We start from the raw sequence: 18,786 nt of genomic DNA on the forward strand, positions 1-18,786 counted from the left end.
ATATTTGAATCACAGACAGTTATCATGTTAAAACGCAAGATTTAGAAACTTTTGTAACATATTTTAAGATAGCATGGCTCGTATACTCACTAATTGCTATCAAAAGGCCCTCCTGTTCCTTCTCGCCATCTACCTTACTTCTTTCCTGATACTGAATTTCAAACAAGTAATTTAAAAAGACCTATGTATTGATTGAAGGGTTCTGTCTGTAAAGCACTGAACTATAACCAAATTAATTGACTGCGGGGCTCCACTGGCTAAGCAATTTTCAGAAAAAGTTGGTTCTGTCCTAACTGGAGTTTTGCAGTTCTGTATCCTCTCCACTTCGCTCATCCTATTTTCCAATTGAACACCTTTCCTTTTATTCCTTCTTTGGTAAATTAAAACAGTTATTAGATTAGAAACAGTGGTTGAAAAGAAATTCAGAATATAGCCATTCAAAAGACCAGCATACAATAGTGATGAGTATCTGAATCAGCAAGTATTTCAGGCATTTTAAACTTTACAGAGCTGCACACTGCTTGACATTTGTTGGGGTCATTCTCTTTAATATAGCAGAGTCTATTTTGTTCCAGAACCTTCTCACTGCCACATGGCTGGGAGCAGACTGCTTGTTGTAAGGTGGATCAGGCACCGTGATGGTGATTAACACTTCCCTTCATGGGGATTCCTCCAAGCTACCCATGCTACCCCCTTGAGAAGCAAAAAGTCAACAGTATCCTGCGTGTGCTCTGAAAGGCTGCAGACTCCAAAACAAGATGTAACTGATGGAGAATGGGTTCTTACACAATTGGAAACAGACTCCTCAATTCCAACCTTTCTCTATTTTCTGTCTGTTTAAAAACAAATGTCGGGAGGATGTGGAGAAACAGGAACCCTCTTGCACTGTTGGTGGGAATGCAAATTGGTGCAGCCACTCTGGAAAACAGTGTGGAGGTTCCTCAGAAAATTAAAAATAGACCTACACTATGACCCAGCAATAGCACTGCTAGGAATTCACCCAAGGGATACAGGAGTACTGATGCATGGGGCACTTGTACCCCAATGTTTATAGCAGCACTCTCAACAATAGCCAAATTATGGAAAGAGCCTAAATGCCCATCAACTGACGAATGGATAAAGAAATTGTGGTTTATATACACAATGGAATACTACGTGGCAATGAGAAAGAATGAAATATGGCCCTTTGTAGCAACATGGGTGGAACTGGAGAGTGTGATGCTAAGTGAAATAAGCCATACAGAGAAAGACAGATACCATATGGTTTCACTCTTATGTGGATCCTGAGAAACTTAACAGAAGACCATGGGGGAGGGGAAGGAAAAAAAAAAAAGAGGTTAGAGTGGGAGAGAGCCAAAGCATAAGAGACTCTTAAAAACTGAGAACAAACTGAGGGTTGATGGGGGGTGGGAGGGAGGGGAGGGTGGGTGATGGGTATTGAGGAGGGCACCTTTTGGGATGAGCACTGGGTGTTGTATGGAAACCAATTTGACAATAAATTTCATATATTGAAAAAATAAATAAATAAATAAAAACAAATGTTGGTGCAGTGCAGTGAAATATGATACAAAACAGTATTGGTGTTCAATAGGCTGGTGCTCATCTGCTTGTGTAATTAACTTTCTGCTTTTTCTTTAATGAGTATCTTATAACAATCAATATAAAAAAATTCCAGGCCTTTTGGAAAATAACGCAAAATATATTTTTTTACCCACTTAAAAATTTTTAACACTTATCTTTATTTTTTTAACATTTATTTTTATTTATTTTTGAGAGAGGGAGGGAGAGACAGAGCGCGAGTAGGGAAGGGGCACAGAGAGAGGGGGACAGAGCACCTGAAGTAGGCTCCAGGCCCTGGTGCAGGGCTCGAACTCATGAGTCGTGAGATCATGACTTGAGTCAAAGTCAGACACTTAACCGACTGAGTCACCCAGGTTCCCCATATTTTACCCATTTTTAAAATGCAGTTTTGGATTTCAAATTCACATTTTTTTGTATGTTGACTAAAACCGCAGACATTAACTTGTGTTATCACTTATGTCCAAGTGAGACTATTTATTGAAGGAAGGAGGAAGGAAAGGAACTAATATATGTTCAGAGACGACTGTAAACAATGCATGGTCCAAATGCATTATATTGCTTATTTTCTTCAAATGTTATAGTGGGCAGGCAGAGTTCCTATTGTTAGCTATCCATTTTTAAGCCTCCCTCTGAAATATTAAGTCCTTCTCTGCTCTCTCAGGTAGGTGTTATGATCATTATGATTCTCATTTTGTAGATAAGGCTAAAATTAGTGAAGTTCCTTGCCCAAGAGCTAATAGTTAAGTAATAAAATCCGAATCAGCAAACAGGTGTTCGTGTGTGTGTGTATGTATTCGTGCGTGTGCATGCACAGGTATCAAAATCCCTAGTTTATCTTAAACCATTCTGTCTCCCTCTATTCCTTTAATTAGACAAAATGTTATTAGCAGCTCTTAAATGCCTGACCCTGAGCTAAGTGCTGAGGGAAGCACGTGGGAGCCCTTGACCTACTGGGACTTAGAGTCTTAGTAAAGAGATCAAATTTACACAGCAGCTAGTGATGTGACAAAAGACAGCTTTTATTTTTAACCACTTGGTCTCACAAGTGGCTCTAAAAGGTAGTTATCTCACCAAATATACGATTTCACTTATATCTAAATATGGAGTCTAAAAAGCAAAACAAATGAACAAGGGGAACAAAACAGAGATAAAATTGTAGAGACAAAGAACAAACTGATGGTTGCCAGAGGGGGCAGAGGAGGGGGGATGTACTAAATAGGTGAAAGGGTTAAGAGGTATAATCTTCCAACTGTAAAATAAATAAGTCATGGGGATGTGATATACAGCATGGGGAATATAGTCGATCATATTGTTAAAGCTTTGCATCATGAAGATGGTAACCAGACTTACCATGGTGATCATTTTGTAATGCATATAAATATTGAATCACTAGGTCTTACACCTGAAGCATAATATTATACATCAATTATATGTCAATAAAATTACCTTATAATTTAGGAATATTGTATCATGCATGTAAAGCTGTGAGAGAAAGCCAAGCAAGGCTTCTTTCTCTGAGGGGCTGAGTGAAGGGATAGTGAAAGCTCACTAACTTGATGAAAATAAAACAACTGAGACAGAAAAAGGAAGATGGCAGGAGGAAGATGAAAAATATGGGCAAAGAGTATGATTTAACAACACATGGTCTTTGTCCCTCAGTTTGTTTTCTGGAATAGCTCTCTGCATTCAGACTTGAGTCTAACTAGAAAGATCTGCAGTTTAAAAAGCCAACACTATTGCATTAGTAAAGATGAGAGACGATGACGGGTTTAACCAAGACAATGACAGTGGGGTTGGAGATTAGGGATGGATTTGAGATCCATTTAAGAGAACCATATATAGGCCTTGGTGACTGATTATAAAGAATTGGTTTAGGCAGAATCCCTGGTTTTTGGCTAGAGGCCATTATGATTTGGTGAGACTGTGGTGAGCATCTTGCTTTCCTATAAAAAGGACATGTGATGGTTAATTTTATATGTCAACTTGGGTAGGTCACGGTGCCCAGATATGTGGTTAAATATTATTCTGGATGTTTCAGTGAGGGTGTCTTTTGGAAAAGATTAGCATTTATATTGGTGGAATTTGAGGGGCACCTGGGTCAGTTGGTTGAGCATCTGACTTTGGCTCAGGTCATGATCTCATGGTTTGTGAATTTGAGTCCCACATCAGGCTCTCTACTTTCAGCAGAGCCCACTTTGGATCATCTGTCACCCTCTCTCTCTGCCCCTCCCATGCTCATGCTCTGTCTCTCTCTCAATAATAAATAAATGCTAAAAAAATTTTAAATAAAAAAATGAATAAACATTAAATAAAGACAGAAAGAAACAAATAAATAAATAGGTGGAATTTGAGTACAGCAGAATGTCCTCTGTAATGTGGGTGAGTGGGCCTCATCCAATCAGTTGAAGGCCTAAATAGAATGAAAGACTGATTTGCCCCAGCAAGAGGGAATTCTGCTAGTAGAACACCTTCAGGCTTGAGTTGCAAAATTACCTCTTTCCAGTGTCTCCAGCCTGCCACCCTTCCCTGTAGATTTTAAAGTCAGCCTCCATCATTGTGTGAGCCAATTCCTTAAAATGAAATTTCTCTCTCTCTCTATTTATACAACTTATGGGTTCTGTTTTCCCGGAGAACTATGAATAACACAGGAGATAGAAATATTAAATTTCTTACAGAGTTGCCTAAGGGAAAAAGAGCCGTGGCTGAAATGCACATATATCATAAGTTAATAAATATTCAAATATAAATTCTTATAAAGACAAGTAAACATTATACACCACCCAAGACACAGGTGTACTGCATTCTCTAAGGATCCCAACATACCAGTCCATCAGGGAGTATAAAGTCACTTTATAGACAGAGAAATTGAGCCAGAGGTCATATGGTGTGCTCCAGGTCTGGGATTCATACTGGGATTCATACTCAGGTATGTTCACCTTTAAAATCTGTGTTCTTGACCTTCTACCTCAGTAGCTTCTCTTTAAAAGTTTTGCTGTTTACAGTTTTTCAATAAAGAATAGTTTTGGTGATGCTTATGTAATGCATACAGGTTTCCAAGCACTATTCTAAAAGTTGTATACATTGCAACTCATTTAATCCATACAATGATCCTGTGTTATAGGTGCAACAGACACAGAAATTATGTGAGATAAATGTTACATGGAAACTTGTGGGGTTATTTTATGAAGGCAGGATGGAGAAAAGGAACTCTTATTTCTTCAGAGACTACCAGAAGTTTGCTCTTTCCACTAAGCTTTTTTAAGACGAAAAATGGTATTCAAGATGTATAGTTGGAAAGAATGGAAAAACAATAATCTGACATCAAAACTATTTAGCTTTTGAAAACAGCTTATAATACATCTGTTCATGACTTATATTGTTATAGTTTACTGAAATATGTTTTTTCTTACTGTACAAATAATGCATATCCAACTACTGCTAAGAGTCTGCCTCATATACTAATAACACACCCACCCAAGCACTCACACATCCACCCCTACACTCCTACATAGACATGTTCATGAAAAAAATACTGACTGCTAAACTGAACGGTCACTCTTAGTCCTCAGCTTCTCTTGAAACACTCTCTTCCCCTGTCTTCCAAGACATCACACACTCTCATTTTCCTATGGCTTCCCTGATTGCTCCTGCTTCTTTACTTCCTCCTTACCAACGTGACCTCTAAACTTAGGACCGTGTTCAAAGGTTCAGTCTTGGGCTCTTTTCTTTTCTGCTCATTCTTCCACGAATGCATCCAGGCTAATGGCTGTAAATACCATTTTTATGTTGATATTACATAAATCTATTGCTCAGAACCTCGTCCTTGAAGTCCAACTCCATACTTTATATTCAGTGCATCCACTTAGAAATCTAATAATCGTGCCAAAATTTGAACATTAATATGTTCTGAATAAACTTCCTTCCAAACCTGTTTCCCCTCAGGAAGTGGCAACACCACTGTTCCTGTTGTTCAGGTCGGATCCTTGGATCCACCTTTGAACCTCATCCTTTTCTTCTAGCGTACATCCAATTTTGCCTCTCTCATGTGTATTCAACCCAGAAATCAGAGGGAATCTTTTAAAAATGCAAGCCTACTGAGTCAGTGCCATGACTTAGCTTGGGATCTTTAAAGAGCTCCTGATCTCATCGAGAGTAAAAGGAAGATTCTTTCCCAAGTGCTCCGGGGCTCTAAAGGATCTGCACATCTTTCTCCTCATTCATTCGGCTCCAGCCACAGTGGTCTCCATGCCGTTTATGGAACCTATTGGAAAACTCTCACCCAAGGCATTTGTGCATGCTGTTCCATCTGCCTACAAGGCTTTCTCGTAGACAGGGCTCACCCTCTCACAATCATACAACTGTTAGGTCATCTAAACATTTTTTCTGATCAACCATTTTAAAATTCAATTACGTTCTTTCTACCACATATGGTATGCCCTATTTTTCTTCTCTGACTTATTCTGCCCTACAGCACTTACTGAAATTTGACATACTTTTATTTTACATGTTTGTTTATTAATGAAGTTTCTTTTTCTATAGCTTGCAAGCTCAATGAGGGCAGATGGTTCAATCTGCTCTCTCCTCCCCCAACCCTATGTATCCTCTGTACCTATGAGTTGCCTGGCATATGATGGGAGCTTATTAAGCACTTGTTGAATATTCAATGATTGCTGAGTAAATATTTAACATAATTGAGATTGTACTATAAATATTGATTTTTGTCTTGCTTTTTCTTGCAGTATTAGTATGAGGAAATTAGATATTTCCTCATATCAATAAATAGATTTTGGGAAAACTTAATTTCATTTTATAAAAATTGTCAATTGAATAACTTTAATCAATTAGTATAAATCAGATGGGTCCAATACTAATCCCACATTCCAAATTGAAAGCATTCTTTCCCTAGAAGCGAATTACAAAAGGAAATTTAAATAAAGACCCAACAAGTTTGACTCAGATTTTACAAGTCTAGAACCAAAGCAGAAGGGGAGAGTTGGATAATTTTAATTTATCAAGTTAAAATAGCTCAAAGTTTCTATATCCAGTCTAGAGGTGTTGTATTTTATTTTATTTTATTTTATTTTATTTTATTTTATTTTATTTTTTATATTTATTTTATTTTATTTTATTTTATTTTATTTTATTTTATTTTATTTTATTTTTCATGTTTATGTATTTTGAGAGAGAGAGACAGCATGAGCAGGGGAGGGGCAGAGACAGAGGGAAAGAGAGAGAGAATCCCAAGCAGTTTCTGCACTGTCAGCACTGAACCCAATGCGGGGCTAGATCTTACAAACTGAGAGATGATTTGACATGAAATAAAGAGTGGGATGCTCAACCTCCTGAGCCACCCAGGCGCCCCTGTATTCTTATTTTTTGAGTGTCAAAATACCATTTCCCTGTAATGTATTTTAATTTCTTCTTTTCTCGTACATGTGGTGGTTTGCAACTTTGGGCTATTACAAATAAAACTAGTGAAAATCCTTATACTTATATTTTTTAACACATCTCTGATTCCCTCATGATAAAAGGACAGATGCAAATCAAAATATAAGAACATTTTTGAGACATTTGAGACAATCTTGTTAACATTTTGCCAAATTGCTTTCCAAAAACATTATTCTAATTTTTGCTCCCCAACAGAGAATTAGAGTGGTCCTTTCTCTCACACCCTGCCAACAATAGGAATCATCTTAGAAAAGCAATTATCACCAAATTTATGAGTTATAATGATGTATCTATTAAAGTAATTTACACTCTTTAATTGTAAGTGAAGTTTATGCTTTTCATATGTTTATTAGTCATTTGAAATTTTCTTTTGTGAATCACCAGCTTTTCCATTACTTCTTAGTCTTTGTCATTGTTTATTAAAATATGAAAGTTTCTTTCATAACAAGTATATTAGTGCTCTGCTGGTCACACGGGTGTAACCATTTCTTTTCTGGTCAATATTACTTACCTTTTTTTTTTGTCTTAAGTTATATAGATCAAATCTACCAATCTGTCCCTTTATGACTGATGATTTTCTTGTTTTTTTTCTAATTATTATTGTCTTGTTCATTTTTTTAACATTTAGTTCCATAGTTTGTCCTAATTTTATTTTGTCATTGTACAAGGGCATTGTATAAAATCATCACTGTCTCTAGGCTTCTTAAAAAACTGCTTGGGACTCTCCTCTGTGGAGGGAATGCCTTTCCCTACTCTGGAGGCGGGGCAGCCATGGGCAGGGGCAGGGGGCTGCAGACAGCACAGGCATTTCAGAGAATAAACACATCAAAAACAAAGTTCACCTGCCTGGAATCTCTGAACTGTATCTTTTAGTCTGAGAAGGAGTGTGGCTTCACTTCTTTCTTCTCCAGGCCCCTTTGCTGTGAGTTTCTTAAAGGAAGATCATGGGAAATCAGGCTAGTGAGAATAAAGATGGGTTTCTGAAAGCAGCTTTCTGCTAGGTGTGCAATAGACATTTTTAGCCAGCTAAATGGCATTGTGTCATGTCTTTTTGGGTCACTTCCATTGCTCTTTGTCACCTTTCCCTTTTCAGCATTGGTTGTGTCCCCAAGCACTTGCATCCACTCTTGCTGGATCAGGGGAGTCAGAATCTCTGAGCCCTGGCAGGTCTGAGGCTGAGAAGTCTCAGTACAGGTGGGAAGAGGTGCCAAGAAGGTGGGAAGGAGAAAAAATTGCAGGTGATCATCACCTCTTTTGACTGGGACAGAAGACCATGTATGCAGTCATGAAAACACCCAGCGTAAAACATAAAAGAAAGGAGTAATGGACATAAATAATAGAAGCTAATAGTCGAAGATAGAAAACATTGTATTCAACAGAATACCATTCAGAAGAGCTGTGTATTTTTTCCGCGGAAGAAACACCTTAAAAACCCACTTAGAGTGGAAGACAAGATCCCTAAGATATATTTATTAACAAAAGATGGTCCCTAAATTTCTCTGCAGAATAAAGAGCTGAAGAATTTTGAGAGTATTGGCCTTGAAGAAAGAAAAGTTAGATGGAGGCTTTCCAGAGGAATGTTACCTGCTTTGTGTTGTTCAGCAGAAGCTATAAAATTATGATATGCTCAGAGTTGGATGTTTGGAAACCAGTGAAGGATTTTTGACCAAAAGTTTAAAGGAAGCTTAAAGGTTGAGTAAGGAAATCAACAAAAGTGAAAAAAATAATAATGGCTAAAATCACATAAGGCCTATTATGTAGTGGGCACTGTTCCAGGTCCTTTACATAAATTAACTAATTTATTCTCCAAATCCCCCTATAAGTGGGCATTATCACTCTTCCCATTTTGTAGATAAGCAACTTGAGGCAGAGTCAGGTTAAGTCATTTGCCAGGTTATTCAGCTGATAAATGGTAGAACCAGAAACAGAACCCACAACATTTGTTTTCAGAACTGCTTATTTAATTTAAAATAACATACATCTGTGGGAAAAAAAGGAAGTTAGTCAAGGTTTACCAAACAACACAATAATTTTTTTAATTGACCTGACCATCTTTGAATTTTATTTTGAAAATTTCTATTGTCTCATTGTGGAGCCATATGAAAAACAATTCTATGTTCTTGAAAAAAATATATTCATAATAGATGTGACCAAAAGAGCAGCGTGATAATTTTTAAGTTTGATTATCATCTTCTTCCTTAGTGACCTTATGTCATCAAAGACCACCTGTAAGCTTGTGGCACCCCTATCTCCAGCTCCTGAACCCCAGACTCATATATTTTACTTAACATCTGCATCTGGAAATTTAATAGACATTTCAGGCTCTGTATGTCAAAACTAAATTTCCATCTTCCCCTGTAAAACTGCTCCATGCCAAGACTTCTCCAGTTTGGCTGATGGGACAGCAATCTTCCAGCAGTGCAGGTCCCAAACCTTGCAGTCATCCCTGGCTCTTTTTCCTCATAACCCACATCCTACCTATCAGAAAATCCTATTGTTCTATCTGTGTGGTAGGCACAAAATGGCCCTCAATGATTCCTTTCTTCTGGTATTCATGACATGGTATAATCTCTTCCATTTGAGTGTGGACTGGAGTTATTGACATGTTACTAATGAATCGAATATGCAGAAGTGATGGGATATTGCTTCTGAGGTTAGGTTACAAAAAGATTGTGGTTTCCATCTTTGGTGTCTTCTCATGTTCTCTTTTGGGCCATGGACTCTGGTGCAAGCCAGCTGCCATGTTGTGAAGCAGCTAGGATAGAGTTAATGTAGCATCAATGTACAGAGAAGCAACACCTAGAAATGATCTCTCAACCATTTTGTGAATGTACCAACATTTTATACATCTGATGGTATTCCTTTTACTGCAGCTGATCCAGATTACCAAGAGAAGTATCAAGAGTTACTTGAAAGAGTAACTCCAGATTATGAAGAAAATGGTATAGGCCAATCAGCAGCTGGTGATCCATATTTGGATGATGGTAATGATGAAATGGACCCAGAGACAGAAGAAGCTTATAACAATTTGGTTTGGACTCAGAGCATAAGTGAAAGTGATAAAGCCAAATTTCAGCATATCAGTTTTATAAAGCAATTTGGGTTATGGTGATTTGGCAGAACATAGAAAATGAAGAAAATGTGTCACACTTAGACCAAATTAAGGATGTTGAGTTATGTTACTGATGTATGCAACTTTAATGTTGCATAACACTATCTGCCAAAAGAAACTTTATTCTCTATAGCTTAAACTTAAAATGTATATATGTATACACATATGTTTATATTTATATATTATGTACAGTTAATTCCTCTCTTTTTATTGCAGTACGATTGGTTTTGAAATAAATCAAATAAAAAAAAAAAAAGGAACAGCATGAGAATGAACTTGGAAGGGGATCTTTAGAGGCTTATTAACAGCCATGGGTATGAGCTCAGAAATTGGTCTGGAGATGTCCACAGCTCTTCCCCAAACCTTGATGCTGGCATCCTTGTGGGAGATCCTGGGCCAGAACCACCAGGCTAAGCTGCTCCAAGATTTCTGGTCCTCAGAAACTATGAGCTAATAAATATTAGCTGTTTCCAGCCCCTAAGCTTTTAGGAAATTTGCCAACACAGCAATAGATATTAATACAACCTTCAAAATATATCCAGAATCAGACTGCTTCTTATCGTTTCTGTAAATACCAACAGCTTCACTATCTCTTGCCTAGATTATTGCAACAGGCTTTATTAAAGGGCTTACTGCTTATTTTCACTTTATTATCTGCATTGTGAAGGCTCAACATCTCTATTCAGAACCCTGCAATGATTCACCATTTCAATCAGAGTAAAAGTATCATGAAATCTCCCATGATCTGGGCCCCAATGACATCTCCTGCCTCACCTGTAATTCCTCTTCCTCTTGGCTCACTCTGCTTGAGCTACTCTGACCTATTTACTCTCCTGAGTGCACATCAGACATGTTCTGATCTTTGGGCCTTTGCATGGGCAGATTCTTCTTTTAGGAATGCTCTTCACAAGCTATCCCTTCTTATCTCTTTCAAACTTTTGCTCCTTCTTACCTATCAATGAGGCCTATTGTATTTAAAATTAAAGCCACTGTCAACCTCCATACCTACTTTCTCCTTTCTAATTTTTAAAAAACGTTTATTTATTTATTTTGAGAGAGAAGGAGAGAGAGAGCACAGGAGGGACAATGAGAGAGGGAGAGAAAGAATCCCAAGCAGTGCAGAGCCTGATGCGGGGCTCGAACTCACTGTGAGACCATGACCTGAGCCAAAACCAACAGTCAGACGCTTAACCGACTGAGCCACCCAGTCACCCTAGTCTTTTCTAATTTTTTAAGCACTAATAACTTATTATCTGATACTATATAATGTATTTATCATGATTATCATTTATGATAATAATTCTACCCTATTCCCATAGTAGAATGTAAGCTCTATTAGGACAGGGAGTTTAGTTTTGTTCACTGATGTATCTCCAGGGTACAGAACAGTGTCTAGCACATTGTAGACCCTTAATGAATATTTGTTGACTACATGAATCAATGTACCTGTCATTAGAAGATAATTTATATGCCTTTATTTTGATTGGAATGTAAGGTACTAATATCAAATGCTACCTTGGTCTCATTTCCATTATAATGATTAACTAGGATCTCTGAGTGATTTTCTGGCTCAACAGCAGCCAAAACTCAGATGGCTCCCCCCTGTATGAATCACAAATGGCTCTAAAAATGGAAGGAACTCCAGGAACCAGTCCTTAAAGAAACAAACCATGAAATGTAAAAACATGATGTAGGCCTGGAATGGCTGTGAGTCTGGGTGGGGACAGCCTAGAATATACCCCACAGATGTGGTGAGTCAGATCCTGGACAGTGGGGAGAAAAATGCAGAAGCCTGTAGCAGGGAGCTAGCCAGCAGCTTCCCACTGTAGGCTGGTGGAATTACTCAGAGATAGGAGTCTTACAGTTGTATTGCAGAGACACCAAAACTTGGAATAGCAATGAGATAGGAACTGAATCTGGGGATTCCCTCTCTGACTCCAAATGATCCCCAGTATCAGAAGGAGTCATGGGGCACCTGGTTGGCTTAGTCGGTTAAGCATCAACTTTGACTCAGGGCGTAGTCTCATGGTTTGTGAGTTCAAACCCCACATGGGGCTCTCTTGCTGTCAGCATGGAACCTGCTGCAGATCTTCTGCCCCCCTCTCTCTCTACCCCTCCCCTACTAGTGCAAGCATTCGCTCTGTCTCTCAAAAATAGATAAACATTAAAAAAAGAAGTGGTCTGGAACTGGACTGCTTTCTGGCTACATTAGAAATAGGATGAGATTCTCTTTGAAGGAAAGCTTCCTCCTATTTAGTCCACTGGACTCCCAGAAGTTAAGCAATAAACTCACAACATAGATAACCATATATTAAATGCCTTTATACCCTGAAGATTTGCAGATATTGAAATGTTTAGGTAGTAAATGCTAAGTAGCTCTGCATTAAATACTTAAGGAAATAAAGAATACACTTAAAAAGATGAATATACAATAAGAAACTTTCAGGAATGCAAAGACAGACTTTACTTTTTAAAAAGTAAAATATTTAGAAGTGAAAAATAGTTACTGACAGCAAAAATGTAATATACAAGTAAAATAGTATGATAGACACTGTTGAAAGGCAATTAGTGAACAGGAAGACGTATCTGAAGTATTTATTTATAATGCTGCAATGAGAGGTTAGAAGATGGAAATCATTACAGAAAAATCAAAAGACATGGGGGATAAAATCATAAAGTATAACCTATATCTACTTTGAAGTCCAAAGGATAATAATTGGGGAAAAGGAGAGGAAACATATTTTAAAAGGTGATGGCTATGATATTCCAAGAAAATCGTGTATCCACGCATCTGGGGAGCATGTTGCAATTCAAGGAGAGTAAATAAAAAGAAATCCATGCCTTAGAAATACAGTAGTGAAAGTGCAGAATACCAAAGCCAAAAGGATTTAAAATATCCAGAGAGAAATAACAAATCACAAGCAAAAATAAAAACAAAAGACAATTAGGATGAAAAGACCTTTTTTTTGTATTATTTGAGGGAGAAAGAGAGAGAGTGTGAGTGAGAGAGAGGGGCAAAGGGAAAGAGAGAGAGAGAGAGAGGGAGAGAGTATCTTAAACAGGTTCCATACTCAGCGTGTAGCCCTACGTGGGGCTCAATCCCATGACCCCAGAATCAAGATCTGGGGTCACATCACAAGTTGGACACCCAACAGCTGAGCCACCCAGGCACCCTGAAAGGATCTTCTCAACAGCAACCCTAGAACCCTGAAAATGGTATTCTAAATGTATCAAAAAAAAGTTCTAAAAATATTGGCCAAAATTAAATGTCAGACTACAGTTTGAGTGTAGCAAAACAATCTTTCAAGGATGAAGATTAAGACATCCTATGGAACAAAAACTAAGGAAGAAAAAAACTCTGATAGAATATGTCATCTAGAGACCTGCTTTAAAAAACATACTTTATAAAGTAAAAAATGATCTCAGGAAGATGGTTTGTTATACATGGAGAAATGCTAAACAAATAACACAATATGGCAAACATAAAATCTAAGTCCAAACAAAAAAAGTCTCCATGAAATAGTGAATAGTATATAGTATAGAAACTAAGCAAAAGATAGAATCAAAATATTGGGTGTTAACAGTATATAAGTTACAGTAATTAAAACTAAAGCTGCCTTGGGGAACCTGGGTGGCTTATTCTGTTGAGTGTCTGACTCTTGATTTTGGCTCAGGTCATGATCTCAGGGTTGTGAGATGAAGCTCCATGTCAGGCTCTGCGCTGATAGGGTGAAGCCTGCTTGAGATTCTCTCTCTCTACCCTTCCCCCTCCCCAGTTCACTCTCTCTCCCAAAATAAAGAAACATTAAAAAAAAAATCTAAAGCTGTCTTGAGGTCTTGTTTTCCTTGAGGGGTCAAAATTGTTCAATATAGATTTATTCACTTATTTATTCACAAATACAATGTTGCTATTTCATGGATAACCACTAAAGGAACAAAACTGAAATGTGTGAATTCAAAACAACAGGGAGAAAGAATGGAAAAAAAAATACAATAAAACAACATTAAAAAGTTTCACAAAGTGAAAATAAGAAACAGACCAAGTAGGAAAACAAGGTAAAATCCAAGGAACAAGTTTAAATGTATCGATAATCACAAAAAGCACAAACGGACTCAACTTGCTATTTATAGTATAGAAATGGTCAGATCAGATCAAAACTTGGCCAGATGCTGCTTATGGGAGGTAGAGCTGAAACATAAGCATAGAACAATTGAAAATGAAAAGCAGAAAAAGATAGGTCAGTCAAATATACACATACACACTGAAAAAAGTTTTGGTGTCTTCATATTAGTCTTAGTTAAAGGCCAAAAAAAAAAAAAGGCATTTGCTGCCTGATGATAAAAGTTTCAACTTACCATGAAAATACAAAAACTGTAAATGTGTTTAATGAAATAACCTCAAAATATACAGAGACATTTTTGATAAAAGCTAAAGGAGAGATTTTCAACAACAATCATAGAGGAATATTTCAATACATTCCTATCAGCTACTGAGAAATAAAGCAGAGAAAAAGATCAGCAAGCACATGGAAGTTTGAGCAGCACAGACGTCGAGTTTCATCTAATGCACGTATATAGAACTTTTTTTGTATTACTTGATTTTTTTTAGAGTTTTTTTGGTCAAATAGAAAATCCACATCTTCCTAATTAAAAAAAAATGGTCTTATACTAGTCCATAAATCAAAGTTTAACAAAATTGAAAGGACAGTTTTATATACACCATATTCTCTTATCTCAGATCAATTAAGGTAAAAGTTATTATAAATCAATCAACAAATCTTCATATATTCAGAAATGAAAAAAAAGCATTTTAGAATAAGTCATAGGCCAAAGAAGAAATCATAATGTAAATTTTAAAAACACTTAGAACTAAATAAAATGAAAATATTACATATAAAAATTTGTGGTATCAGCAAAAGGGGAGCTTCAGTGAAAACTTATTGTTTTAGATGATTATATTAGAAAAGGACAAATGCTGAAAGTCATTGAGATAAATGTCCAACTTTAGGTTCTCCAAAGAAATAGAAATAAACCTAAAGAAAAGACATAGATAATGGTAGATAAATAATAATGAAAAAAATAGACTAGATCAACAATGTGAGAAGTTGGTTTCTAAATGACTAAGAAAATATATAAATCTTAGATGAGATTGATACGATGAGAGAAACAGAGACAGAGGCAGAGAGAAAAAGACACAGATATCCACTGTTATGAAGTGGACAAATTCTTAGAGAATAACTTTCCAAACCTGGCTTCAGAAGCAATAGAGCCCTAATAGTCTAGTAACTATTTAAAAACATCTGCTGCAAATGAAACATGTATCCGAGGTGATTTGATGAGTGATCAAATCAAATCATCAGAATTTCACAATTCACCATTTGCAATTCATTGTAAAAGACTGATTTAATCTTGCTATCAAAACCAGACAAAGAGATGACATTTAAAGATATTACACGTCGTCTAGGTGGCTCACTTGGTTAAGTGACTGACTCTTGATTTTGGCTCAGGTCATGATCTCATGGTCATGTGATTGAGCCCCACTTGGGGCTCTGCACTGACTTACAGAGACTGCTCGGGATTCTCTCTCTCCCTCTCTCACTGTCCTTCCCTTGCTCTACTTTCTCTCTCAGAATAAATCAATAAGAAAAAAAGAAATTTAAAAATATTGCAAATCTTTTAATTATTAAAATATACAAGTGTCCTATGCAGAACATTTACAATAAAAATCTAAAAGCTTATAAAAAGATAATAAATCTTGACCAATTTGAATTTGTTCCAAGAATCTAAGTACGAATTAATTTGGCAAATTCTACCATTTTCAATCACCACATTGATTAAAAGACTAAAATCATATGATTATCTCAATCGATGTAAAAAAAGCATGCAATTAAATTCAACATTCAATCATGATAAAAAATAAGCTTGTGATATAAACCAATTTTCTTAACCTGGTGATGTTTGCAAACATTCTAAATGGAAAATTATAAGAAGCATTCTTTTTAAAATTCAGACAAGACAAAGATATCTTTCACTGCTTTATTGTTTTTAACATTGTTTTATAGCCTCATCAGTGTAATTAAACATAAATAAATTAAAACATAAGAGTTTGAAATGAGAAAATACTGTCATTCTTTGAAAATGATTTGGTTGTATTCATAAAACAACCAAGACTATACAGGCAAATAATTAGAACTAATAGAAAATTAGAAAGATAGCTGACTACATAAAAGTCAATTGCATGTCTGTATAGAAGTAACAAACATTTAGGGAAAAAACATTTAAGGAAAAAGACACCATTTATAATGGCAACACAAACTATAAAATGTCTTAGGAATAAATCTAACATATTTTGTGGGAGACTCTACAGAGAAAAGTAGTTATAATAGAAGCATATTTTAAGTGACTTAGTAAATGGAGAGGTAGAACAAAACAGGATGAGATGGGATGAGAATAGATGAGAGGATGTTTTTGAGTTAGAAAATTAAACAATCGCATAAATGAGTCTCCTGATGATGATATATAGGGACACCTGGGTGGCTCAATTGGTGAGCCTGGAGCCTGCATGCAATTCTGTGTCTCCCTCTCTCTCTGCCCCTTCCCTGCTTGTGTTCTCTCCCCATCTCTCTCATAAATAAATAAATAAATAAATAAATAAATAAATAGCATTTAAAAATGACATATGGATTCAGTACAATTCCAACAAAAGTTCAAATAGTTTTTGTGTGTGAGTGTGTATATTAAATCTGACAAACTGATTCTAATATTGATATGAAAGAGCCGAAGACCTAGAATAGCTAAGACAAATTCATACTTTGTGATTTAAGGAAGTAGTGGGGGAGATCTGAATTGGGAGGATTTTCTAAAGGCTTTTGAACCACATTTATCATATTGTATCCAGAAGTAGTAGTGAATAAGTTGTTTTAAATATTCAAAACATATCTGTTCAGTTTGCATTTTTTCTGTATGCTATTAAAGATAAAATTTTTTATTTTTTTTTTTGAAAAATTTTTACCTCAGGTTAATCTTATGATGTTAAATCATAATTGTTCATTCATACACACTGTTATCATTGGTCTATGCATGGTCTCTTATTTATTTCTTCTTTATTTACACATTAAAAAATGAGTAACTGTGAGCTCATCGCCCAATCTAAGAATTCAAACCTTAATTTAACATACAAAATTCAAACTAGAAATGCAGTAAAGTATATTCTTTGTAGTAAATATCTGTCATTATTGCTTGCTTGTCTTTGTCCTCTCTTCCAGAAAAGAGATGTAGAAATAGTTTTCCTTTCTAGAATCTTCATTCCTTGAGGTCCTAATCAGATTGTCAACTCAGATTGCCACCAATCTTGTCATTTCTGAGTTTGGAAGTTTGACTCAAGCCCAGCCAGTAAACTTTTCTTTCAAGGAATTTAAACTTGGAAAGAATCATCTAAGGACAGAAGGCCATCTTGATGGCAGGACTCAATACTGCCCACTACTTCCTGATCATGAGAGTTTCAGTCTTGGTTCTTACCTTCTTCCTAAGGTTTTGTGAGAAACTCAATAGCCTTCTAAGAAGTCAAGTTCTTTTCTTTCAGTTATCCCGAATCAATTTCGGTTGCTTGCTTGTCTGCTACCAAGAATTATAGCAACTACTCTTTGTATTGGATTTAATTGTCTACATAACTAATGACCCAGCTTCATAGATATGTGAATATCTGAGGGCTAAGTCTAGGCTCATCAAGCTTAGCTACAGTTCTATGACACAATACCCCACCAAGGAAATCTCCACACTATTGAAAAGTCCATTCATCTAACGTGAATCAACAAACACATCTTCAATCATCTTTTATCAATAAAATAAGGTGAAAGATGTAAGAAAAAGACCCCTGTGCTATCTCTAAAAGAAAATAAAATCTACTTACATCAACCACAGTGCTATATTCCTATTTCTTGGGTAAAGATTTTGAGACATGTTCCATGAGGCCTCTGGCTCCTTGAGCCCCATATGTAACAGTTTTTTTTGTTTTTTGTTTTTTTTCCCTTTTTACAGGAAACAGATGGGATTAACAGACTGTTACATTGTCTGGGCAAATGAAGTATGGTTTCCCTCTTTCCATAGATAGACTGCTGTCTGAAGCAAGGGAGACCATATAGTAATCTCAAAACTATATTTTAAAAACTCCCTTTGTTTAGAAATCATTCTTCTTCTCTTTGTATGCCTTTGTAAAGCAATCTGGAGAAACCTGCTCTTTTTTAACAGGGAACAAGGAAGCATGACTAGATGTCATCACTGCTAGCAGTTTTTGCAGGGAACAAAGTAATAGGTAATGGAGAAATTAGAATACTTCCTTGCCTGATCCTTTGGGAAAGGTCAACTTGTTGTGTCTTAGAGATTTGCCTGTGGAAAGTAGACTGACCTTGTATCTACCCGAATCACTGGTAAAGCACGCTCGCTCTGGAATATTAGGCTACCTGGACAATTGAGGAATCCTACCTTCAGGAGAAAACTACCAACAGTGCATTCAGCACACGTTCAGTGAATATAAATGATAGCAATTCCTTCCTAATTATATCCATTCAAATTAGTATCTTTGGTCATTAGCCACTCAACCAGTTATAAATCCTCTTTATGTTATCAATATCCTTCAACATTCCTTC

The 18,786-nt window shown here is 36.4% G+C and overlaps 2 protein-coding genes across 4 annotated transcripts in view; one reads left to right on the forward strand and one right to left on the reverse strand.

Moving 5' to 3' along the window:
- The window catches only part of LOC109262420 (polyadenylate-binding protein-interacting protein 1-like), an 85,223-nt gene extending 74,942 nt beyond the window's left edge, over positions 1 to 10,281 (forward strand). The window contains exon 3 of the mRNA XM_019441002.2: positions 9,903 to 10,281. Coding sequence (XP_019296547.2) covers positions 9,903 to 10,141 — 239 coding nt within the window. The 3' untranslated portion in view covers positions 10,142 to 10,281. The remainder of the gene's footprint in view (positions 1 to 9,902) is intronic.
- GALNTL6 (polypeptide N-acetylgalactosaminyltransferase like 6) overlaps positions 1 to 18,786 on the reverse strand; it is a 1,197,302-nt gene that overhangs the window by 310,585 nt on the left and 867,931 nt on the right. The window lies entirely within an intron of this gene.

Source organism: Panthera pardus, unplaced genomic scaffold (genome assembly GCF_024362965.1).
Source record: "Panthera pardus isolate Hobbes unplaced genomic scaffold, ASM2436296v1 HiC_scaffold_13, whole genome shotgun sequence".
NCBI lineage: Eukaryota > Metazoa > Chordata > Mammalia > Carnivora > Felidae > Panthera > Panthera pardus.